General features: G+C 39.7%; 1 protein-coding gene across 1 annotated transcript in view; it reads left to right on the forward strand.

Annotated features, from left to right (window-relative positions):
* The window catches only part of GUCY1A2 (guanylate cyclase 1 soluble subunit alpha 2), a 154,893-nt gene that overhangs the window by 62,005 nt on the left and 65,471 nt on the right, over positions 1-27,417 (forward strand). The window contains exon 5 of the mRNA XM_075140063.1: positions 26,732-27,217. Within this exon, the coding sequence (XP_074996164.1) occupies positions 26,732-27,217 (486 nt within the window). The remainder of the gene's footprint in view (positions 1-26,731; positions 27,218-27,417) is intronic.

Raw genomic sequence — 27,417 nt, forward strand, 5'->3', positions numbered from 1 at the left:
TATGTTGTAAAACAAATAGAAATCTGTGATCACAGAAATGAGTTATTTTCTGAAGCAGTTACATATTTGTGCTAGATAAGCAGCACTTGCTAATGGCAACTGAACATGATTATTTGACAAACAGAAATGATGCAGGACCTGATCCTCCACTGCTGCAGATCACTTATGGACATTCAAACCTGGGTAAAGTGACATTTAGTCTGTCAGGAGTGTGCTGCATTCATTTAGCATTTGAATGAGATGACTGCTTGTGTTTCTAGGCAAGGAGGAATTGGGGTCATGACAATTTCATAGCTGATTTCCAAGTTTAGCTTTAGGTACATATGCTAGCAGGTTGGCATAAATTTAAGCTGGCATAACTCAGGAGCCCTAAACTGCATGCCAAAAAGGGCATGTCAAACAGATTGGTGCACATGAAATTAGCTTCCAAGATTATTCATGAATTTTACTTTATATAAACATTGGATTAGAAACAGACCCAGACATGAGAGATGACTGTATCTACACTAGCAAGCATTGTGGAGCACTAGGAAGAGACCTGGGGGGCAAAACAGTAACTGTTGAGTACTCAGCTCCTACATTATTTGTATTTCTGTGGGTTTTACTGTGGACAGGCTCTAGTCTGGTCCTGTGGGCTGGCTGCCCTTTGGAACACGGAGTTCAACAGGGAAGCTCCTGGAGAGCACTTTGCTCTCTAAGGCTGCTCTGCCAGGCTTTGCTTCTGAAGTGCGATCCCGATGCACATCTCATCTGAATCTACTATTTTACTTAAACAATTAAATGATTCAATTTAATTGTTTAAGTGATTCAGTGATTTCACAGGATTCAATCATTTTGCTCTTAATTATTGTGCTATGATCTGTATGAACCTTTCATTCTTTTCTGTGCAGGCTCCAATGCCAATGTGAAAGGTGCAGGAAGTCAGTTCAAATGAACCCTGATCTTAATCAAGTACTGCTACCCATCAGTAGACCGCTTAGATTTAAGTGCATTCTTGAAGCTTGGCATATGCTTAAATGGATCTCTGAAAAAGGATGAATTGTCATGAATGCACCAAAACTCAAGGATTTGACCACGGATATTATTTCCTCTCCAAAGATATATTTGGTACAGAAAGAAGGTGTGTTGGCTCTTTTATCAACTGGACAGATCAGAACATGTTTAAATTATTTTCTACAGAAAAGATAATACAATTTTTGTTATGAGTAGCAAATGATAGGCTCAAATCACTAGTCAATCTTTGTTATTAATGACAGAATCAAGTAGTGCAGCATGTTTGGAAAGTGTCAGCCTGGCAAGTTTCATTTTCTGTACAGAGCAAATAGAATGAGACACTTATTTGCAGCATACTTCACTTCCACAGCAAATGCTAATAATGGTGACATTTAAAAAATATATTTTTTCGATAATACCATTACAAAACCATCTAGGCTTGATACGACTAGCAGAGGTCATAATGAATCCTTATTGTTATCTGTGGGAATATCAGATTTCTTTTAGAGGAGATAAACTGAAACGCATTTGTTAAATGTACCATAAAAGCACTGTTACCCAAGGTTTTTAATTTTCCTTTGTAACAGCCCAGTTTGATGAATTGTCCTAATTAGCTCTGGAAAAATTCATATTAAAATTAGGTGGGACTCAAATGGAAAAAAATATGTGACATGCTTGGGAGTCATCCTCAATTCATATGAGGAATTAGCAGATCTATCAGCTAGGAACAGGTATAATTTCTTTATTTTATTTTATTTACTTCACACCCGTGATCATGATAACTGGCTCATTAGTGAGATTAAAAAGAGCATATCTTTGCCAAAAATATGTAGTGACCCAAATCTCCCCGTTGTGTTGCATGTCCCATGCTCGTGGTACGTTTCCTCAGCTGTACGCTCACGTGAGAGCAGAGCCAGCACCCAGAGCGAGTTCCCCGCAGTGTCCGCCCTGGGAGCGGGCTGGCTGCCCGCACAGGCAGATAGGAAAGCGGGGTCTGTCAGCCCTGAGCAGCTGGAGAGGACTAAAAACCCAGGCCAGATCTGAAAAGAGAAACAGGCAGTAAACCACCTAACTTTTAGGTAATACATCCCTCTCTTCTCAAAGGGGGCTGAGAACAGACCTGGGAGAGGTGCCTGGGCTCTCAGGAAGAGGAGACAGAGAGGAGTGCAAATTGAGCCCTTTACTGCAAGGCTGTGAAGCAATAGGAGAAGCAAGGGCGTCGTTGGAAATGCCTCATCTTTCTGGAACCGAAGACCTAAATCAGGGAAAGAAGAGAAAAGCTGGAGCCTGAATAGGATCTAGAAATCAGAATCCTCTCCCACAGACAGATGTGAATTCAATACCTATGGGCCAATGAGAGCTAGGGCCCACATCTGTTCTGGCAAGTGTATTTACAACTAGACTACTATGTAAAACACTGTGTAACAGCCTCCTCTGCTGCCTTTTTAAATAGGGGTGAGAAATCGTGCTGTCCATGACCGCAGGGGTAATCGGAGAGCACTCTCCCTATGAGACTGTAGAGATGGAGGACGGGCTTTGCTGCTTTGTTGCTTTCCGTTGTACCTTAGGTGGGAGGCTGGCTGCCATAGGCCCAGCTGGAGCAGCTCTGGGACACGTATGCAGGCACCTACAGCGTGTTTAGGGCCAGCAGGGAGATGCTAAGGGAGCTTATGTGGCCCTGACCACTGCGTGAGGCCTTTCAGGTTGCAGTTTAGGACTGGTGCCGAAAGGCACTCCTGTTTTACCTGTCTAAATTCTTTCTTTGGAGCTGCCACTTAGTTCTCTCTGGCTAATCAGCAATAATAATTGAGATAACAGAGATAATGATTTTGTGTAGATCACTTGTCAAGCTACACTCTTTGTAGAATGGAAGGAAAACGTGCTGATGAAAACCAACTGTGGGGTTCAGTTCTGTAAATCAGTAACAACAGAACAACTAAGGGATGTTACAATAAAATCAGAATGTACTTTTTAATACAGTTCCCTTCAGGTAGTCTGTACTATAAATGGCAGGCTACTAAAAGACATTCTCCATGTTGTCATGCATTTTAACTCCCTAATTTGGCTATTCAATTTGAACTACAAATCCAACAGTCTCTGGATTTTTAAAAGTCTTGGCTAATGGAATAGATGGCTTCAGCATTGTCCTAGGAGAAAAAGGCATGCTATAGGCTGTGCCAAATTAACTTCATTTCTTTAATTTAAGGGGCACGCACTTGCTGCTGGATGAAAACTAGTATGGAATTGGACATGGTTGGCTAAAAGCAATGATATAATTTCTCAGTTTTGCTTTATTATGTCTGCTAAGTACAAATTTACCTTCAGAGTTTAGTCAAGAGGAAAAACTATCAACAATATTAGCATCCGACGGAAAATATATTTGTTCGTTTAGCAGTTCTTTTTCTTCATTAGTCATTTTTTAAAGAGACTTAGTTTAAAGAAAATTAATAGTTCCTTTTCTATGGCTGCAGAGATTATATTTTGTAATTTTCTTTTGAACATTTATAATCTTTTAATAGCTGTTTTTTTCCAGACAACGTGACAATAATTGCTAGATTAAAAAAAGAGCAGTTTGGTCGAGCTTGAATGCTGGCTTGATCTTATTTCCATTGAAGTCAGAGAGACTTCTTCAGTAAGAAGAGAATTGGAATTTGCTTCATGATTGTTTCTTTTTTTCCTGCCAAATCCTCTTTAACTCATCCAAGACAGCAAAGAATTCTGCTTTCAATCACAGTGCTGTAAATCTGGTGTAGCTGCATTGACTCAATGGGCTTATTTTTCTAGAGATCAGTATAAATGAGAGAAGGATTTATCCCAGTTGGATTCATGCTTCTTGTTAGTGAGGCAATGTACTATATAATTGGCTCTATCAATAAGACTCTCAGTATTAACTTCTTTTTCAGTCTATGTATGGAAACAGATGTCATAGTCTCTAATAGATATGAAAGGTACAGTATCACAGAAAAAAAGAAGTTTTTCTTTGGCTGGGGCTTCTCATCTTTTATACTAAAATTTAAAAATAGCGACAAAGTGACATATATTGCTATTCATTGCTCGGTTTTTGTTGCTTAAGTGTCCTAGATGTTGTGACTGCTGACAGAATCATAACTGTTTGAAGGGTTGGATCCTAAAGTAAGAAGAATACAAGGTGCTGTTTATTATTTATAGCACCTACAAGGTGCTATAGATAGAAGATCTAGAAACACATAATTTGAACCTTAGACGACTCACGGTTAATGAAAGTGAAGAATATGAAGACAACGGATTGAAGAAAGGCAAAATCTGACAAAGTTCACATGCTCATAGTTACGTTGAGGGCGGGATTTTAAGCTTGAAAAAGTTGTAGTTGAGATAACAAATGTTCTCTACCATAAGAAGGCAGGAAAGGAGGGAGTCTCTTCTAGACAGAGGAGACAGTCTTAATATGAAATCTTAGAAGGAGCCTTTACATTGTTTAACTTTGTGGAAAAACAATTTTGAGTGCGTGCTGTGATAATCTGGGAGCTCTCAGGTGATCTGAGTTATTACATTTTAGAGCCAAGGACTTACTTGGCATGGATTTTTTATATGACCCTTGACATATTTATTTTTGCTGCACTTTTTCCAAACAAGAAGGGACCATGCTTAGACTGTGCTTAGAAATCTGGAATGTATTCAAACAATAAAAGAGGAAAAAGATAATTTTGTTCTCATAAGTTCTGATAAGCAAAATAGCTAAAGGTGGCAGTGTGTCGTGGTTTAACCCCAGCTGGCAGCTAAGCCCCACACAGCAGTTTGCTCACTCCCCCCCGGTGGGATGGGGGAGAGAATCGGAAGAGTAAAAGTGAGAAAACTTGGGGATTGAGATAAAGGCAGTTTAATAGGTAAAGCAAAAGCCGCTCACACAAGCAAAGCAAAACAAGGAATTCATTTACTACTGCCCATCGGCAGGCAGGTGTTCAGCCATCTCCAGGAAAGCAGGGCTCCATCACGCGTAACGGTGACTTGGGAAGACAAGCGCCATCACTCCGAACGCCCCCCCTTCCTTCTTCTTCACCCAGCTTTATATGCTGAGTATGACATCATATGGTGTGGAATACCCCGTTGGCCAGTTGGGGTCAGCTGTCCCAGCTGTGTCCCCTCCCAGCTTCTTGTGCACCCCCAGCCTACTCGCTGGTGGGGTGGGGTGAGGAGCAGAAAAGGCCTTGACTCTGTGTAAGCGCTGCTCAGCAGTAACTAAAACATCCCTGTGTTATCAACACTGTTTCCAGCACAAATGCAAAACACAGCCCCATACTAGCTACTATGAAGAAAATTAACTCTATCCCAGGCAAAAGCAGCACACATTGATTTATGTGCTTGGCTCCTCTTTTATATTTTGGCAGATTTCTGTGTATATATATTTTAGCTGTCTGTTTTTCACCTGTATACACGTGAAGAATTCCAAGAATTTATGCAACGTAAATTAAGCATGTATGTCCTGTCTGATACGTTATTTGTGAGGCAAGAGCCATTACACCTCGTCATTTAGAGATTTTAATTTTTTCAGGAAGGTTAAATTATTCATCTTTACAAAAGGAATACAAAATTTAATTCTGATTTGAGCATGCCATTTCAAACCACCTTGGTTCTCATTAGGGTTCTGATAATCTAATGTTAGATTCATTACCATCTAAAATTATTGCAATCTGCTGCCTTTTGTTTTGATTCAAAGTCCATAATTGTGCCACATGATGTCAGTAATTACTGAGGCTGCTTTAGAAAGATACACAAAGATATGGCAAGAAAAGATGATCAAGCCAAGTTTAGATTTGTTATGTGGTTGTACATGTGCGTCAGAAACTACATTTTAGTAGTGTATCTGTTTACACTTGATATTGCGTAGGTTCCAGAAAAGGAGGAATTATGCTGGAAGATTAGGAAGACGAATTAAATATAGCCTTGAATCATCCAAGATTGAAAGGAAAGGACTCCTAGCCACATGAGGATGAAGCTTCTATTGTATTTAATCCTTTTTTACTCCAATTTCTTTTAAAGACAATATATGCTTTTCTCTTTGTAGAACCTGCTCCTCTTCCATGCAAAACAGAATAAAACAAACACTCATACCTGCTGAAAATGAATGTTACTGACTCCAAATTACATTACAGATTATATAATTTAAAACTCATAAACATATTTACTCTTTCTAAATAGTAATCCATTTTATTAATTTTGTCTTCTTTTTGTAAATGAATAAGGCAGTCTTTCCACCCCAAGAGGAAGGATGAAGTGAATTTCATTTCTAGTCTTTGTTTTCATATACCTTATTATGAACATTTCACTAATGAAATGAGATTCTACAAAGAATATAAACATGAAATACACATCCAGAATAGTTTACTGTAATAATGTAACAATACATCACAATTTGATCCATCATTAAAAAAAATTATAGCTTTGAGGCAGCCTGAATCCAGTAATGGGGCACGACATTGTGGGTAATGTTGTGCCTCTGTTGTTTTTCGTAAGGTTAAAAAAAATATGAGAACCAAGACATGCAGGTGTGATGGTGGGTGCTGAATATGAAGTATTTGAAGGCCCTAATTTTCATCTCATGAAATTTTATTTCTCTTAAAAAGTTCCAATCTTGGTGGCCAGAAGCAGTTGCTTTTGAGAATTTTGGTAATTTTCTCACTTTAGATTTTTTTTTTGCTTTCTAGTACTTGTGACCACTGTTTTTTTAGAAGCTTGTATTCTATTGCAGGTAGATGAGGTTTTTTTACAGTAAATGAAAACACAGTCTCTGGCTACAGAAGGAATAGACATTGTGTGGTTTAGTTTCTGATCCATCGAATTAAAGGACATTCCATGTTCTGTGATTGGAAATAGAAGGAAGTAGGAGAATCCTGTAAAATGTCAGAGTTCTGAAATACATGTATATATAATTAAACATTAAAGAAAGATTAAGGAAAATCAAACTGAAGCTTGGCAAAAAAAGCTTTTCCTTTTGGCTTTTGCATGAAGAAAGGTAAAAGCATCAAGTTTGATGGCAGTTAACAGTCAATTTGTGGAAGCAGCTATAAATCAAGTGCTGCTTTATTACTCTGCTGCATGTTTGGAATAAGCTGGATTACTGCAGTGGGTATTATTTTAAATTTGTACTACTGAAAATGAGAGTACGATGTTTCTGAAATCACTAGCCAAAGTTTAAGAGGAAAGCCAGAGTTTAGTAAGAAGAAGAAAAAAAGGAAGAGAAAAAAAATCATGTTAAAATCAAATGTCAAGAGATTACAGTGAATAGTCTAGGATTACTACTCTTATTTAGTCGTTAGTCTTATTTCATTAGGTTTAAGTGCTGCTGTTTATTGTGAATGATATGAAAGAAGGAAAAAAGAACCAAAGCAAGCTGGAGACAAGTATGATGACTGAACAGTGTTAGAAAAGCAAGCTCCCTTTCCAGATTAAAGATGTTTTTGCCAGATGATACAGACAGCAGATTGTTGTTGATTACCAGTATAATGAGAGAAGATATTTCGAAATTGGCCTCAGATCACTTGGAGAATTCAGTAACCAAAGAGATGAAACTAGATTCTCTGAAGGCGTTAGGAAACCCTTAATGGGATGGGCCAGAGTAAAAACTCTTTACTCCCACTGTTGAACAAAGATTAACAACAGTAATCCCATGGAAGAGTTCTCCATCTGGTTTTATAAGAAAGGGAAAGCAATTAGTGGCTAAATCAAAGCAGATTACAGAACAGCAAAAATTAGCTGCATTGAAGCAAAGCTGAGAACCTCTCACAGCAAAGCAGCTTAATTGAAAGAGAAGTTCTGGTTTGGCTGTCTCAGAGCTCCCAGAGTGACTTTCTCATTAGCATCCCATAGTGAGGTATTTCTAGCTAGGTCATTTTGAAGTCCTGATCTCTTCCTCCTCACCTTAAGCAGCAGCTTTTTAGACTTCCTCAAAATAGCTCTCAGAAGAAAAAAAAACAAACACAATTAAAAAAGCAAACAACCCCCCCAAAACACCTCCAAAAAACCTCCATAAAACCAAGCACCTCTCCTCACCCACAAAATACATCAGCAGCTCTAGCCACTCAGTCTGGGGTGTCTGGTATTGGTCAATAGCAGACAGAGGGCAGGGGAGTAGGAGGACCATGGATTAGTCTAATACAGCAAATTTAGTACTGTAATTGTAGTGTTATCATAGTGCAGTACAAAAGTATATTATCAACCTCTTTTTAATACAATGTTGTATTCCAAGGTTGATGTATGAATAAGCATAGGAAAATCATTACTTCTTTGTCAGGAATTCAGCCTGGCTCGTCAGAAAGTGTGTAAAGCTGATACAGCTTGCCAAAGACAGTCTGTTCCTGGAATTGGCTATTTAATGAGAGTAATAGCGCAGCAGCGTCAGCATGAGAAAGCGTGGCATGTAATATTTGCTGGTTGAACTAAGAAAAATATGGTCTGATGTTACCTGTGTAGGTATACAGCAGTCAAGATGAAGATGAAGAGGGGAAATCACTTCGGTGTTGCATCATATGGCCAGAGCAAACGAATCGGTTTCTGTTAGCAGTATGCCAGTTAGGTTTGATAAAGAATAACCAGTGGAAAGGTATGCCCAGAATTCATCTGAAATGAATTTTTAGAAGTCTGCTGTGCTGCATCAGGAAAGAGATATTTCTGTTCTTGTTGGCCCAAATATTACAAAGTGAGATTTAATTAAAGTATTTACAACCTGAACTTAATTTCAGTTTGATAATATTGATATATCTGAAAATACAATTTTCTTAGCCTGTATGTAGTAAGAGATACACCTTCAAGTAATACAACCTTACCACCTTTTTTTGACTATAACTGCTGAAGAGGAAACTGTTTCTGTTAATTACAGCTCAGGGTGTAGTGCACCATAGAGACAATATGATCTTTTAATTACCTATCTTTATTAGAAATAATCAAAACTTCAACTTCCTTAACCTGAGAGAATTCTGACACTTCACAATTTTTTTTCTTCCAAAATTAAAACTATAACTTGTTTTTTCAAAATCTTGAGACAAACATAAATTTTAGAATATAGTATTTTTCTTTCAATAAGATTGAAGGTGTTTGTTTCAATAAAGATAAAGCCATTCATTTTATATTTTATCACTTTATTTATACTCATGATGGAATTAAAGAGTTTTGAATTTGAGTCCATGTGGATACATATTTTGTTTTATCCTTTGGTTTAATTAACGTATACCTATGAAATATTTTGCTTTCCTTGAATCATCATTTCCTGACACAAAAAGATATTTTACCATTTTTGACCAGCTACTGTTTTTTCTAAGTATTAAGGATACATCTACCAGTCTTATCTCAGGGGGGGACTGTATTTGAGGGTGACTGAAGAGCTTGCTGAAGTCAGCGTTGTTGGAACTGTGTGGCTACACCAGCTTTGAATATGAAACTGTCACCAAATATGAAAAAAAGTGAACTTTAAAATATATTTCTCAGATATGTTGCCAAATTTCAATTCTCACTCCAGAAGAATTAATTTGCAGGTTGTTTTACTAATTAACTTCAACATTAGAGTTATTTTTGGAAGATTTATTCTGTTACAAACTGAAATATTTGGAACAATCTTGCATCTCTAAAATTTTTCATTTCTTGTGTGATCTGGTTTTAATACAAAATCAGGATTTTTAACTTGGGTAACAAGAATGTCCTGATATAACAGCTTAAAAGTTTAGTTGCTGTGAGACAGGGATGCTGTTGTCATTTCTTCTTGTGTGAATCCAAGACAATTCTCTTGACTTCGATGATTTACACAAATGAAACTCTGAGATTTGGCTGAGCTTTGCAGAATTTAGGGTTCTAGTGATCTGAAGTGAGCAAGACAGCTCTGGGCATATGGAAGCTGATCTCTGGAAAGCTTTCACAGAATAAGCTTTGATTTAATTTCTCTGTAACTGCTTTTGTGAAATACGAGCATTAAGATGTTGTGAACCTTTGCAATAAGCAGAGACAGTGTATTTTATATATGGTTGTCACAGTTCAAATAGTATATCATTTCATAACATAGAAAAGAAGCTGCAGTGGAGTTCTCTACATAAAAAGGTTGGCTGTTTAGTCATTTATTTCACCAGGTCAGGATTTTTACTCTGAGGACTTAAATGTAATTGAAGTGCCTTGGCAATCTGTGGTCATTTAACATAGTTCAGTTGGGTTATTGTGTGTGAAATACAAAGGTGTTTTAGATTGACTGAGGGGCCATCAACCAAAGCAGAAAGGAGAGAAAGACATTTTCATTCTTCCATCTTTTAGCAAGTCACTAATACATCAAAATGAGTTTTGGTAAACAATGCCTTATCTTCTTGCCTGTTGAGCAAAGGGTGTTATTTCCATTCACAAACATGTGTGGGAAGAAACTGGGGGGAATGGCTAGTTACACTGTTTAGCTATGACTGACTGTCGTGGTTTAACCCCAGCCAGCAACTAAGCCCCACACAGCCACTTGCTCACTCCCCCGCGGTGGGAAGGGGGAGAGAATCGGAAGGGTAAAAGTGAGAAAACTCGAGGGTTGAGATAAAGACAGTTTAATAGGGAAAGCAAAAGCTGCGCACACAAGCAAAGCAAAACAAGGAATTCATTCACTGCTTCCCATCAGCAGGCAGGTGTTCCGCCATCTCCAGGAATGCAGGGCTCCATCACGCATAAGGGTGACTTGGGAAGACAAACACCATCACTCCAAACGCCCCTCCTTCCTTCTTCTTCCCCCAGCTTTATATGCTGAGCATGATGTCATATGGTATGGAATAGCCCTTTCGCCAGTTTGGGTCAGCTGTCCTGGCTATGCTCCCTCCCAGCTTCTCGTGCACCTGGCAGAGCATGGGAAGCTGAAAAATCCTTGACTACTAAACACTACTTAGCAATAGTAAAACATCAGTGAGTTATCAACATTAGTCTCATACAAAATCCAAAACACAGCACTATACCAACTATTAGGAAGCAAATTAACTCTATTCCAGATGAAACCAGGACATTGACAAATCACAAATGTCATCAGAGATTTGTTTATGCCAGACTGTTTCCATTTATTATAATTAAACTGACACGATGTATACTTGTAGTATATGTTGGCAGATATAACATAGAATCTTTTGTTTCCTCCAATAACAGATGAATGTATTTTGATCATTTGAGAAAGGAAGGATTTTCCACTCATTTGCGACCCTCTATCCTACAGCATGCTGCTGTCAGAAACAGCCTCCCCATTAACTTCATACGACTTCAGATTAGGCCTTTTCATTGCTACAGCTCAGGAGCATCCCTCCTGGAGAGCCATGCATTTTTAAAACAGTTGGAAAACTTTAAACAAAAGGTAACATACTGTCTTGTGAGAGAATTTGTGTCTTAGCGCAGAAATAGGCAGTCACTGGTCTGCTTTTCTGTGCTTTCCTCTTACCTGAAGCTGGGTAATCATCTTCATTTTCTCTCATTTCCTCAGTTAATACAAAAATAGTTTCTCCTTTTAAAGAAATCAACTGATCTGTGAATAATCCCATTGATTTAAATCAAAAGACTGTTGCACTGTGATTAAGAACTGCTAAATTTTACTGTCCCTTTTTTTGGGTGATTATTCTTCTGATGGAATACTGTGCAAGAATACATTATTTGGGAGAATTGGCTTATTTTTACTTATTTTAACTTTGTAAATCATATGATCACACATGAGAAGCTGAGGTCTATTCTGTGTTCTCAGCACATCAACCAATATCATTTTAAGAGTTAGAATTTTATTTCATAGAATCATCACCTTGATAATGCAGTAACATTTAGTATTCCTTAAAGTGCTCTATATGCTCTTAATAGTAAGAGATTATGGAAAATAATAAAATAACAAAAATTAAACATTCTGGAGGACACCATGTCTAGCCAAATATTGCAAATTGTATTTGAAAACTAGGGAAAGATTTCTATTTTTCGTGTTTGTGTTAGTTCGAGTACCATGAAACATAAATGGATAATGCTCAGAACAGAGAATGGGATTTCCAGTGTAAATGTGTAGGAAAAATCTACATATTACAGTGTACTGCAGGACTCTAGCTACACCTGGTATTGGTGCAAAATAATTTAAGACAAAACTGTGTATTACTAGGCCCAACACTGGCCTCATTAATTGTTGAATCCAAGTAGATCATGACTTGTGCTGAAGGAGGTGAGTATTCATGAGTGTGTCTGTGCACGTAAATGAAATAAGCCTATACCATGTAAGTTTACATGAGTCAATGACAGGCTATGTAAAGCAAAACCCAAATAAATAATGAAAATGCAGTGCAACTAATGAAAACACATGTGCCAGAGGAAGTAGGTACTGCAGATGCCTAATAACACTTAGCCTTATGGTGAATCATCACCACAGAAGGCTGCAGATTTCCAGGTAAAAACCGGAAAAACTAAGGTAAATTAATTTCCATGAAGAGAGTCCATTTTCTTTTAGGCTCTTCTCATGAGTTCTTTTTCATAAGAGATTCCGGGCAGGGTCCTTTTTCTTTCAGGAGCTATTGAGGGAAGAGCATCAAGGAGCCCCTGCTCCTATAACCAAGGGTCAGGCAAGATTCTTAATAACCCAGCAGGGACTGCGAAGAGGAGGGGACAGCCGCTGGGGGAAGTTTGCCGATGGCACCACAAAACACACACTGCTGGATTACAGCTAAGGACAGCATAAGGGGCTGTATTTCTACAATAACACCCTTGGATGTGGTGTCGGTTTCAAACAACGAGATGAGCAGGAGGCTTGTCAGCCCCTTCCATTTGCAGCAACAGCACTCACCTAGCCTGGGTATGTCTGGAAAACTTTTGTCAAAGCCCCCTCCTGGCTAGCCCAGGCCCAGTAACTATCCACTGCCTTTGCAAATATAGCACACAGCTTCATATTTCTATCAGACAGCACAGAGGACTGTTAGTTGGGTTTAATCACCTTTGTTGAGATGTGATATGAAATGAGGCTGCTGAATGTGGAGCTGTAATATATCGGTGCCTTGCTCTCAGCAGTGGCAGGATCACTTCAGCTCCTGGAGGAATTCCTTTCCAATTTTTCAATTACTTAGACTCAGAAGGATCTTCTTATAATGTTTTTGGTTTTGGGGTTTTTGGGGGGTTATTTTTGGTTGTTGTTTTTGAATATTTACAACAAAATACTCCAGGAACTGTTTAAAAACTTCCCAGTCAATAGTGTGGGGGACTCAGCAGTCATGAATGAGAAGGAAAGTGCTTCTGACTCTTCCAAAGTGAACAGATATACAAAGCATGAAATTTTGAAAGGCATCTAGATCTTATTCTTAAAACTAACTTTTGAAATCAGGATTTTAGGCTTAAAGGCTTTAATACTCAAAGAATCACAGGAGTCAAAATGCTGAAAATTAGGCAGCTCATCAAGTACTCTGCCCTTTAGGGAATTCACAGCTCCAAATTAGCTGCAGGTCAGTATTTGCATAAATTGGATGAAGTCGGTCCTGTCGATGTGTGTACAGACAGCTTTTCATTAGCTCCGCTCAGTCTCTCAGCCTGTCGTGGATAAGCTGGCCCTGATCCAAACGCAAGGTAGCTGTGTGAGCATCATGCTGTGTCTGAGCAAATATTTTCTGCTTCTCAGCAGGGTGCTTCAGCCGAGGCAGAGCACTGTGCTAGGGCAGTCCTGTGGTTTCTGGGGCTGGGCTGGCTCGTGGTCTGCCTATCTGCAGCAAGTACTGAGCAGTTGTGCAAACCTCCCCTGAGGTATCCGAGGACAGAAATCTGCAAGCTGAGTGAGGAGCTACCGAAGGCAGCAGTTCTCAACATTTTTAGACTGATCATTTCCCTTGTGCTTCTTTGCTGTAACAGCTGGGCCTCCCATTTGCATCCACACTCACGCTTGCCCCATCCCACCAACCTCCCTCCGGGCTTTGGTGGCCCCTAGGCAGCAATGCTGAGCAGCTAAGACCTTGGGGACAACTTCATATTTCTCTCTTGTTGTCAGCCTAGGTCATTGAAGCAACTTGCTTTAACTGCTTTTTTCAATTTGGGCTAGAATAATCAACGTAACAGAGACCATGTTTTGGTTTTAAAATACCACCTTCCACCTAATTCTTGTAAATTCCTTTGTTATCGTTTCAAGGAAAAATGAATTAATTGCAATGAAGAAAATGGAAGCTAAACAGCTTAATGCATACAGAAATGTGAATATTCACTACATCTGGCTGTTCCCTCTCACACTCTATATATGTTCTATTTAAGTTAAAGGCATTTTAATGTTTTTGTTTGCTTTTCATTTCTTGATGGGTTGTAAAATAAATACATTGTGGAATTTGTTAAAAATGACACCCTTAACCTGGGACTACTGAACTAGGCCAGTGCATTCTTCCCAAATTCAGATCTTTAACATGGCCTGTAAGAGACTCCACATGAAGATTGTGTTTTACTGGTACATGTCAAATGTGGTAGCTAATAGAAAGTTACGGATGAAAGGTCTCCTAATGCTGTAATGTATTGTGTTGAACATGCTGAAAGAAATTCAACCTTTTGAAGAAAAATACAGAAAATTTAATTTTAAAGGCCTGGTACGGTTCCCACTAAAACCAGCTGGATATGTTTACAATGACTTCGTTGAGAGGTAGAATGGCTCTTTCTAATTATATCTAACTTAAGAATGATTGGACTGGGAAAAGAAGAAATTTCTTCTCCTGGTGTTCTGAAAATTTATACTGCACCAAGAGATCAGAATTGATTAATCTCGATATCAAATTCTAATGATAGAGTCTTTTATCAAAGCTGCAAAAGTACTTGATATATGGGGTAATAAAGAGAAAAACAAAGCAAAAATACCAACAGAGAACTCCACATCTAATCAGTTTCCTTGGTGTGGTGCTGGCAGGAATTTGGAGCAGATTTATAGACTTAAGATGAAATAGAGCTGGAGCGTGTAAGTCCTAAAGGAGAAAAATTTCTGCAAGGTAGTGCATGGGCTAAGAGATCTTTTAATCACAGGAATTTTAAGATACCTAGGTTGGTGATGAAATGTCACATCTCCTAATGGTTGCTATAAATATCTGTTCTGCACAGATCAAAGGGGAAAGCTGCTCTACTGCTCATTGCCTGCTGTTCTCATGAATAAACATATATTCTCATTTAACCATTTCATTGCATTTTGATAAAAACAATTTCCACAAAAAAACAAACTAATCTGGATGTGGGAAAGAAAAATATTTAGCCAGAAATACCACAGAGTGACTAAGAATACTTTCTGCTAGCAGGTCATCTCAGGCAGCTGGGACGAATTATGTTCAAATGAGAAGCTTTTGCTAGGAGCTGAATACTGCTAGTGGAGGGATTAGGTGCAGGACTGATTTGTGCACCTGCACAAATCTTGTAGTGAATACAGTAGGAACTAATCCAAAAAGTAACAATACTGTGGAAAATGGGGGCCTTTCCCCTGCCTTCAGTGTACTGGCATATTCCTCCATAATCTTACTTGGTTGACATCGATAGAAATAAATAAAAATATCTGTCTTTAACAAACTAACAAATAATATTTGTCAATTATAAAGGCATGAGATAATTAGAGTTTTGATCATGTGAATATATGTAACATTTATTTTTAACCAGATATATAGTCTTGGTGATCTTACTTGTGTCATTATCCTGAGTGTTAAGTCAAGAATGTTGCAGTGTAAGTTCATAGAAAAGCAAAGATGTGATTTGGTGTGTTTGCACAACATACAGCAAAAAAGGGCCCAGTTCAGAGTGGGGTCTCCAGAGGAGACCAGTAACTTTTTCCCCCTGGCATGACTGCACACTGCTGTATGGCAGCTGCACCACAAAAAAAAAAAAGGAAGGTCTAGATGTATGGAACAGGATGAATTTTAAGCTATAGGAAGGATTGAGCCCATCCTTTAGTGTCTTTCGATCAGCTACTACTGTTGTTACATAACTCAATTGTTCTTAAAATTTTTGTTAAATAATTCAAAACAAATTGAAAGATCTTTCATGCTGGGTTTTTGATGTAAACAAAAGGTAAAAATAAAATGACATGTTTGTTTTAAAACAACAAAATGTTGTAACTTAAAGGCAATCTTAAATGATTCTCATTGTGTTAGACTTATATCATTAAAAGATCTCCCTGCAGATGCTTTGACTTTTTGTAACATTGGGTCTAGTGGAACGTGCTGAGCATTATCTTGCTCTGGGTGCTGGTCATTACGCTGCTTTGTAAGATAATTTCCAAAAAAGAAAGAGAGTGACAAGGCTTCAAAGATGCAGTTGAGCAGACAAAGATATTTAATGATGGTACCTTATCTTCCATTCAGAAGTGGAATTTTCTGCTTGTAATTCAGCTGTCTGTGTAAAGGCTAACGTGGTAAGGACCAGCCTGGGCACCATTAAAGCCAATGGTGAACCAGGGGCTCGCCATTATGTATGTTGAGCTTACCCCACGAACACCCATCCAGCTGGGGGCCAGGCTGTGGTACAGACCCTCAGATCTGCTTTTGGGGCTGTGAGCTCATCACATACTCTCCAGGAGTCAAGAACTGAAACCACAGTTTCATTTTTTCACAGATTGTTTCTTCCCTCTGTCCCTACCCCACCAAAAGCAAAATATGAGGCTCATAACTTTGCTACAAGAGCAAAGTCTTTTGACTAAGTACATTGTAAGAGTCGTGCACAGAAGAAACGTTTGGAAGTCAAGGAATGACTATTGTAAGTGATATTTTAAAAGATAATGCATGTGAATGTTCTTAAAATACAAGCAGAGGCAGAAAAAGACATGAAAAGTATTGTATTAGGGTCTATACCTATTAATTTGTCATAATGATGTCAGGTAACTTAATTGTAACAAGCATAATTTTTACCTCTGTGAAGTTAGCAAACTGAATGCACATTTGTGTCACACTCCACCTCACTGCCTTACCAGGCTAATGGAGATTCATTTGAACTGAAGAACCAACTTTTCAGAGAGCTTTAATGACTTTCTCAAATGCTACATTCTTCTTTTCTCATTCTCCGTCCCCTTTTTAAAATGAAAAAAAAAATGCAACAAAAATAATCCATTTATTTTTCCGAGGAAAGACTTAAAATAAGAAGTAGTGTTTAACATACATTCATTGGAAATGTAGTGTAATTCTCTTCCATTTGTCTTACATAAACACAGAGAGAATATTAAAGATGGGAAGTTTCCCTTACATTTTGATTGATTTGTTGTAATCAAACTGTGGTTGGGTCGTAAGTACAAAATAATGCATTTTACTTCGGTTGAAATGCAAAATTAATACAAGTGTGTGGCTTGGGAACCTCCTGTTTGGAGCATGTTTATTGCTACCACCGTTCTCACAGTTCCTGTCAAGCAGCAGCGCTTCTGGTTTTCAGGAGTTTTTGAAAAGGCTCTTGGCTGACTCAAAGTTATATGAAAAAACGGTGAAATATCCCGTAAGTTGGAATGTCCCCAAATCTGCAGCTTCTCAGAGCAGTTGATCCTCCTGTCCATTTTAAACTTTATGTCAAGAATATAAATCTCACTGAGAAGTTGCATGGGGCTCCTCCAGTCCGTAACTTCAGGCTCTGTGTACTGGTCTGAGAGCAGAAATCCCGCAGTTTCTAAGTCCCACCATCCATGAAGAAGCCAGGCCAGCTCCACCCAATGGCCAGAAGCAATCTAATCAGAGCATTGGAGAGAAAGATCTTAGGCTAAACAAATGGGCATTTCTAAGAAAATTGTTTTCACTGCTCCGCTCCTGACCAGTAAAACCAGATTTTTTTTTAACCCTGATGCTGTAAATTTGTAACTCTGTGTCGTTGGAGTAAGGTGGATAGCTGTATATCTGCATAGGGTGTCCTGGCTTTTAATGAAGCGGCAGAGAGAATTATTATTGATACCTAAAAATCTACCACCCTAATCGAAGTGTCTGTGACCTAAAAGCAGTCATAAGGGATTAAACAGATTTTGCAGTGAAAGGAAAAAACATAGAATCATAGAACATCTCGCGTTGAAAGAGACCCATAAGGATCACTGAGTCCAACTCCTTGCTCCTCGCAGGACTGCCTAAAACTAAACCCTATGACTAAGACCGTTGTCCAGACGCTCCTTGAACTCTGACAGGCGTTTTAGGTAAAATCTTTTCTGGGATGCTGCCAGGGTACAGCGGGGGCCAGGGCTCCCTGGCTGCCAGGAGCCGTGGGGGTCCCCAGGGTGGTCGGGCAGGGCCTGGCAGCCAGGGCCTGTCCCAACCGCCCAAGCCAGGAGCGGGGCAGCCTGGGGGCAGTCCCAGCACCGGGCATTGGTACCTCCCTGGGGATGGGGACAGGCCAAGACTGGGCTGGGCCCACAGGTGGGCCCGGCTCAGCGGGGCCTATGGCCGGGCAGGGCAGGGCTGTGAGAGCTGGAGATCAGTCCTGCTGCGGCATCGCTGAGGCAGGGACCGACAGCCCCAGGGGCTGACATGGGGTCCTGGGCTGTGGGCAGGGTGGGGGGAGCCTCGGGGACTGGGCAGCGGCAGTCAGGCCAACGGTGCCTTCAGGACCCTGACAGATCGTTTTTAAGTATATGAAGGTATTTATTCATGAAAAAAAAAATGCAATCTAATCTCAGCATCTTGACTTTAAAAGGCATTTTGAAATGATCTTGGAATCACTGGTGAGTTTCTTCCTCTTATTTTAGCAACTGTCTTTTGTTCCTCCGTGCCGTGCAGCCTGGCACCAGCACGTTGTCAGGCTGCTCTGCCCATCTGCCATGTTGAGTTCACCCACTCCTCTGCTTGGGGGCATCCATGAGGGGAACTGACTCAGGCACACATAGAGTTGAGTTATGGCTCTTTGGTACCTTGTGAAGAAAGGGGTTCTTTTGAAGGAATCATTTTCCCATGATTTTTAGGCCTCAGGGCTAGATTTATCTTGGACTTATCCAAGGAGCAGTCTGGAGTACCATCTTAAAAGCAATTTCTGTGTCTTGAAGCAAGAAATGAGAAACTGTAAATCGTCATGATCTTTTCAGGTGTAATCCACCATTTCCTTCTGTTTATCTAGTTGCTTTGACAGACTAATGTGCAAAGGATAGAGCTATCTCCTTTACCTCTTCCCCTTTCACATTTACTTACAGTTGTCTCCATGCTTTGATTTGCCATGCATACCTATGCTTCATGTGAAGAATGTCCTATCTAACCCTAATTTGTTTGCTTTTAATCTGCCACACTCTTATTCTTTTGGTATCAAGAAATTGCTTTGGAGGTCCAAGTTTACAACTGAAGGATTTTAATGGTTCTCTCATTATCACTCGATCTCTTTTATGTTTTAGAACATGAATGTATTCCCACCAAGTTTTGAATTTCCTAAAGATGGGTTCCCTGCAATATTCATGCTGCCATTCTATGTTGGCGAGGTATCTATGACATACAGAAAATGTTAAATTTGCTCACTTTGGTCTGGGGGCTGTTGCACATTATGTAACACTCCAGGGATTTCTATAAATAACGAGGAATTTGTAACAGTCACTTTGCTGCTGTGTGGAATAATCTTTTGACAATGCACTGAGCTAGAAATCCAAACTTGTAAGCAAATACTGAGAGTTACACTTTTTCAAGAACCTGAGAATGTCCTGAGTTGTGGTGAGCAAACGCTGACTAGTTTATTCAATTGCATTAGGCATCGACTGAAAAAATATTTTTTCATTTCTGTGGAGATGATATATATTTCTCTTAGCTTTTTCAATAAAACATAGGTGTAATGGAAGTTGGTGTTTTGTTATGATTCTTATATTGAATTTAGATCCTTTTTTTTTGGTCTACAGATAAGATAGCAAATCAGGGCTTCATTTGAATATGAATTTTTCTTATTTGCATGGATCTTTCTCCACAGTTAGTTCTGCTGGCTGTGGCTCTGACTTACCCCACTCTACAAGCAGAGCTGGAGTATTGGAGAGGTTGTAACGGCTGTTTCTTTTTCTCTGTTTGAGGTCAGAGTCATGTTCTGCCTGTGTTGGTGGTCAGCCAACCACAGAGCAGGGTTAACTTTACAGGCATATCAAGTTTTTGTTTAATTAATTGAACTGAGATTTGGAGCATTTGGAGCATTTGGAGCAAAATAGAAATCTGTTAGACCAATAGAGGACTTACACTTGTACTTCCCTCACTATACTTATATAATGGTACTAAGGCATCTTTAAATACACAGGAATATCTTTACTGCTATGAAGTAAGTTTATTTTGATAGGGAGTAGACTCATCTGAGCAGTGTAGGCATCTATGTCCAAGCCTTGTGCTCCCTTTACAACAGAGAATGTAGGTATTTCTACACATGGGACATGATTAATTCAACCCTGACTTAGACGTCTCACATAGATTACATGAATTTTATTCTAGAAGCACCTGATTCTGTTGTTGCTTGTAAAAAGAGGAGTTACTAGTTTAATTGTAAACTCACTGAAGTAAAGAATTCCATACTATCCACACATGCACTACATTAATTATTCCAGAAATAAGTTGTGTAGTTTTTGTTTGAAGACAAAACGATACCCTCCTACTTCTCCTTTCTGTTTCCACCTAGATCTCTGTTAAGTCACTGGTTCATCCCTCTGCTACCAGCAAGATTGATCACCTTTGGCAGGTCTCACAAATCTCCAGTAATGAAGAGTCCAGCTCCTCAGCACTTAATGTTTCCTTTTTACTGTCCCTATAAATAGAAGAATATCCCACATAAAACTAATTTTTTCCAATTTGAGCCTTTTACTTCTTGTTCATTTCACGGTCACAGATGGTTGAGGTTGGAGGTCAACCTGGTTCAACCCCCTGCGCAAGCACAGACACCTAGAGCGAGTTGCCCAGGACCACATCCAGAAGGCTTTTGAATATCTCCAAGGATGGAGACTCGACAACCTCCCTGGGCAACCTCTGAGAGTGCTTGGTCACCCTCAGTAAAAAAATTGTTTCCTGATGTTCAGAGGAAACCTCCTGTGTTTCAATTTGTGGCCATTGCCTCTTGTCCTGTCTCTGGCACCACTGAAAAGAGCCTGGCTCCGTCATCTTTGCACCCTCCCTTCAGGTATTTATATTCATTGATAAGATCCCCCCTGAGCCTTCTCGTCTCCAGACTAAACAGTCCCAACTCTCTCAGCCTTTCCTCATAGCAGATATGCCCCAGGCCTTTAACCATCTTTGTGGCCTTTTGCTGGATAATCTCCAGCATGTCCATGTCTCTCTTGTACTGAGGAGCCCAGAACTGGACACAGCACTCCAGGTGTGGCCTCACCAGTGCTGAGCAGAGGGGAAGATCACCTTCCTTGATCTGCTGCAGCACTCCTCCTAATGGAGCCCGGACTACTGTTAGCCTTTGAAGCAAGAGTACATTGCTGACTCATGTTCAACTTGGTGTCCGCCAGGTCCTTTTCTGCAAAGCTTTTCCCACTGGATTTGTAGAACAACCTGACCTCTTTGCAGCAGCTCTTAGTGTATTTGAAGAGTTTCATATCTTCACCCTGAGATTTTTCTTCTTTGGGGTAAACTATGAAATTTTTTCTTTTTTTTCTAAGTCATCTTTTCTAGACTTGTCATCACATTCATTGCTCTTCACCAGACTCTCTCTAGTTGATCCACCTCTTTCTTTATTATACCAAACAGGAACAGATTCATCCATCTGGGGCCTGAACACTGGTGGTCAGAGCAGAAATATTACTTCCTGTGTTTTGAAAGTTATATTCTTGTTTACATAGTTCCGTATAGTGTTTTCTTTCTTAATGACAGCATGACTTGTTGTCTTACGTTCATCTGTTCCACTCTGTAGATGCTGGGGCATCTTCTTAAGAACTGTTATCTTGCCTGTATTTTTTGCATTTGATTATTTCTGCCTAAACATATTTATTGCCCTTGTTTTGAATCCTGTTTTTAGCCCATTTCTCCAACTTAAGAGATTTTTTTTTTTAATTCCAGTTTCTTCCATCATACTTGCAGCTCTTCTAGATGGGTCATCTGGAAACATGACAAGCACAGTCATAACATTTCTTTCTGGAAGTGATCTGTTGTCTTGTCCAGTGCTCACAAAATCCCCTACACCCCTAACCGCTCAAATACTTTGGAATACCTTGCTGTAAATGTCCCTGAGACACTGCCATGTATCCTACAGGACATTCAGAGAAGTGAATCCAGCTGTTTTAAAATTTAGGCTAGCAGCTGGCTCACCTATTTAGAAGTCACCCTATACTCTCATCCTCAGTGTGCAGTGATGCTTTTTTTTTCCTGAGCTTATGTTATTTTCTTTGTACCTTGAAGTGATGATGGTGTCCACACTGATTTGTCATACACTGATTTTTCCTCAATCTTCCCAGTCCTCTAAACAATTACGGGCCTGTTAAAGAAGCAGCTTTGTTTATTCTCATTGGATTTGTTCATTGTATGAAGTCAAGCATGCATGTGTACATGTTGTACTTGTTTACAAAAGTGTGACCGAGCACTGTAAGTTTCCTAACCTACTCCCAATAAAAAACCCTAAAAAAGAAGGCTATAATCACAGTTCGGGGGGGATTATGTACTGATCAAAGTCAAAGTGGCAGCTCCATTAAAATTTGTGGATTGCAGAGGCTACAGAATACATGGTCTGGCCTAATGATGAAGAAAATTATTTTTTAAACCTCTAGTTCTTTCTCAAAACTACCGTCTCATATTTCCCTTAATATTTTCCAGAAGGTACGTACACCTTCTCTCAGTCACTATTCCAAAACGCCCGTCTTTGTACAGAGAAGTATTGTCTTCTATCAGTGCAACAAATGAGGCTTTTCCCTATGCCTTTCCTTAGAGACTAGGCAGTGGAGTTGGCATTTGATTCATAAGCTTTTGATCCATACTTAATCCTAGGGTGGCATGCATCCAGAGCATGCAGAGCATTGGATATTGTGTACGTAATGAAGTAGCTGTTGGTGTACAGCACAGTAGGAGACTCTCCCATGTTCTCAACCAGCAGCTTTAGAGTCTGTCAGTGTTCCCTGGGTGGGTCTTTGGGGGGGGAGGCTGAAAGAGTTCCTGAGAAGCAGGCCCTTTTCTGTTTGCTCCCCATTCTTTGCAGTGGGTTTGCAGTGAAAGTAAAATGCAGGGATAGGTTTCTTGTTCTTCATCCTAGAGCTACTTATGCTGCACCATCATTTCACAGCAACATAATCCCATAAAATACGATGTGTAATTGCTCATTTCAAAATGTTTTCTTATACCACTGTAGATCAGGAGAATGTCCTCTGAAAACAGTGGAATTATTCTCATTTTATTTGGTGAGAAAATAATTAAAGAGACAGGAAAGAATGAAATGTAGCAGTAATGAAATACAACTGATGACAGAAATGTTTCAATCTTTCCCTGCTTACAAGAAGGATAGATGATGTAATCCTGATTGCCTGTAGGCTTACAGTCCAGGTGTAAAGCAGTCCAGCTCTGGGGAGATGCTCAGAAGTGTGATTTGCTATGGCAAGCTTCGGGAAAATCTGATGTCCCATTTCATTCAGTTATACTTTAAGATACAGAGAAGGATATAAGAGGTAAGAGGGTCCAAAGAAAAGAGATGGAGGCTATGCTGGATCACAGTTGCAGACCGAATTCCTCTAGAAAGAGTCTGAATCATCTCAGAAACTTCTTTGGAAAGGAAAGGGTATTGCAAAAACTGAGAAGAGTGATGCACTCTTAGCTCTTCTCTACTGTTGTGCTTCACAAGACCTGAGTGTTTCTCCGCAGGCAAGCTGGGGCAGCTTTACTTCTGCTCTCCAGTTCCCTGATTTGGCAACTTGAAGAGACTAGCAGGCCATTTTCTAAAAAAAACCCCTCAGTCATCAAGAGAGGGCAGGACATCAGAATCGCTAATATAACACGAAAGGAGTGATAGGAAACATCAACAATTCCTGTTAAGTAGAGAAAATGATAATAGTATTCAGAGGGTAAAGTCAAAATAGCACTGAACCTTTGACACTTTCAGGAAACTGAGCAGTTGTGTAGAGAGAATATCTTTGTAAAAGTTTCTAAAATTGCTCTAGAAACCCTCAACCTTGTTGAAGCAGGGGCTCAGCTCAGTTGGGCAGAAGAGGTGATTATTAGTTTAGGCATTTTACAGGATTGTCTGTGTCTTCTATTGCTTCTCACATATATGTCTTGAAGTGTGCTATAGGGTGGTCAATATCATTGTTCCTGCTGTGCTGAAAGGCCAAATAAGCATCAGAGTTGATAATTTGCCTGGGGTTACCCAGAAGCAGAGGAGAGGACTCCAGAGTGCCTGTTTAGTACGTTACTCACTCGATCAGTGTTTCCTGAGAAAAATCCATGTGGGGAAGGTTGGCACAATATATTCACACGGACAGAGATCACATCAAAGAGTTTAACACCTCAAATTGACAAAGGCGAAGCAGGAACACAGAGGGATGCATTAATTTTCTTCTAGTCTCACAGCAGGTTAACAGAAGAAATATGGATCCAAGCCAGGTGCCTTGCCTTGCTGACAAGCAGCGCACCCCCAGGCCAGGCTGGCTCAGCCAGGGTCTGTGGTCACACTCTCTCCTCCTGAGCTGACACCCTATTTTCATCCGGAGGTGGAAGAGAGATGTGATAATATGAGATACATTTATTTTGCACACCAGTCAAATTCTAGGAACAGAAAAGAGAAAAACTCTCTGGCAAAGGGCAACAAAATAAGAAGAGAATTTATAAATGCCATACCATGTATTTCACGTTTGGCAATTTGTACTTCAGAGTTAAAACAATTTCGGATGTGCCCTTTGAAAGCATGAGGCTGCATGCACGAAGAAAGCACCTATTTCCCTTATGTTTTGAGCAGGGAGCCATATGTTTTAAAAATTAAAAAGAACAATTAGTCTTGGAGCATTAAATCTGCCCATCTTAGGTAGCTGACTAGCTTTCTCACAGAGATGGCTGTCCCATAACAAAGCTGAGGAAACAAGGCTTAGAAATGTAAATATTAGTAGGTGTGTGGGAACATAAATCAGGAAAATTGACCATTTTAATTACTTTCATTTACTTTCATCTGCTGAGTTCCCAGGCTGACATCAGAAGTTACATCTGTCGGGTTGCTAGCAGTGTGGGGTATGGAGGCAGAGGGGCATGGGGACAGGGTAGGCTCAGTCCCCATGTGGACAGTAGGATCTGCAATGACAGCATATTATCTGATGTAAGATGTCCCTAATAGAAACAGGAGCTTCTCAACATCTCCCCCAAACATGGAAAGTACCATGTGGGGCTAGCTGTCAGCTCAGCAGGAGCTTCCAGGCCTCTGGACACTTAAATCACATCATTATTACAGACACCTCTGGATTCTCTGATTGAGGTTTTCCTATTTTGCTTGGAAGGATTATGGATGGAAGGAAGATTAAATGATAAAGTGAATCATGTGAGAGTGAGGGAATGCCTACACGATGAAAGAAAGGGTGACTGAAGAAGACCTTTTTATTTCAGTGGATTGTGTGGAATAGAAAAATACAGATTTAAGGCATTATGGTGCCTAGCACTGTGCTTAGATGCACAAGGTTTTTGTGTTGTGCCTGTTTTGACTATGAGATCCTTGGGGTAAGGACTGTGGGTTTTTTAGATCACCTAGCACAGTATTGCCCTGGTCTTTGTGCAGTCCTGGAATGAAAATATTAATGATGATTGTTTTTCATGGCAGAGGCTATGGCAGGCTATATTTACAAAGAGATTCAGTTTATCCGATTTAATTATTTTCTGCTTAAACGAAACATGTTCATCTTAGTTTTCTGTTTGTTTGTTTTTGTTTCTTAAATACTATATTCAGATGAGAAATGTCCCTCTGCAGTGTTTGACAGTTACTTTTGTGTAACCTGAGTAAGTTAATAAACATCAGAACAGATGTAGCCCCAAATATCAAATACATCATTACAGTTGGTTTTCAATGTCCATTTCAGTCTGGTAGTTTCATGCTCAACTGCCATCATAGAGCAAGAAGTAACAAGCCGGGGCCTCATTGGTATCAACCACTGGACAGCACTCAAAACATCTAGCCATTTAACAGGCAAATGCAAAATCTATAAACCAGTGTGACAAACCACCTGCTACTCCCTTTCTTCTGTTCCCTTTTCTATTCTGCAAATACAAATTACATGAATCTATATCACCAAGAAATCTGCAGACTCTAGCAGAATGTCAGCCTTTAACTCTGCTGCATATATGAGAAGGCAAATAGGAAATAGGAGCACTGGTACATTTTCTCCATGGCATTCATTATTTTATGGAGTCCTTTTTCACATCTTATTTGATTCCTCTATAACATGGACATGTTTGACTTAGTAGCTGTTTTGCTGAAAAAGAACGGAAGCTACTTCACCATTTCAGTAACCTGCTTTCAGATAGTTGTCATTTCCCTTCAATTTTGTGCTTTTTATAATTTATAGCTAAGTAACAGAGAAGGAGCTACTCTGGAATTTGCTTTTAAGGCCAGGTACATTCCAGGAGCAAAATTTAGAAGCATTATTTAACACACCATTCTGAGAAATACGTGTAATTGTGGTTGCTTTCTTATTTAGTTGGGTTGCAATAGAATCCAGCATCTGATTTGGGAATACTTTTATGTCTGTATAGTCTATTTTCTGACTCACCTTGGTGAGTAGACTATGTGAATCTCATTACTTGAATAGGTGAGTGTAGGAGGCTTCTGTATAAAAGGCTACAGTTTATGTTTATCATTTTAGCTGAAGAGGAAAGATGGGGAAAGTAGAATGGGGATCCACATCTATCAGCTAATTTTTCCTTTTCTAAACTCTATTTTTATTTTGCAGGTGATGGAAATTAAAGGACAAATGATTCATGTGCCAGAATCAAATTCGATTTTGTTTCTGGGTTCCCCGTGTGTGGACAAGTTGGATGAACTGATGGGCCGAGGCCTCCATCTTTCAGACATACCTATCCATGATGCTACTCGTGATGTCATATTGGTTGGGGAGCAAGCAAAGGCCCAGGATGGCTTGAAAAAACGAATGGATAAACTGAAGGCAACGCTAGAATGCACACACCAAGCCCTGGAAGAGGAGAAAAAGAAAACAGTAGATCTCCTTATTTCTATTTTCCCTGAAGAAGTGGCTCAGCAGTTGTGGCAGGGGCAGCAGGTTCAGGCCAGGAAGTTTGATGATGTCACCATGCTCTTCTCGGACATTGTTGGCTTCACTGCCATCTGTGCGCAGTGCACGCCCATGCAGGTCATCAGCATGCTGAATGAACTCTACACGCGGTTTGACCATCAGTGTGGATTCCTGGACATCTACAAGGTAATATCTCAAGTCCTAAGTTAACAAAATCTAATTGAAACTAAGATAGAAAAAGATCCCGGTAGCCATCTTCCTAAATTACAGACCTTCCCTATAAAAATGGAAAGGCAATATTTTTGTTTCACGTGAAAAAAAAAATCTGAAATATGCCCGTTGAAAATCAAATGCTTTGATGCTGAGCTGTTATCATGGTTCCCCCA

This window comes from Calonectris borealis, chromosome 1 (genome assembly GCF_964195595.1).
Source record: "Calonectris borealis chromosome 1, bCalBor7.hap1.2, whole genome shotgun sequence".
Lineage (NCBI taxonomy): Eukaryota > Metazoa > Chordata > Aves > Procellariiformes > Procellariidae > Calonectris > Calonectris borealis.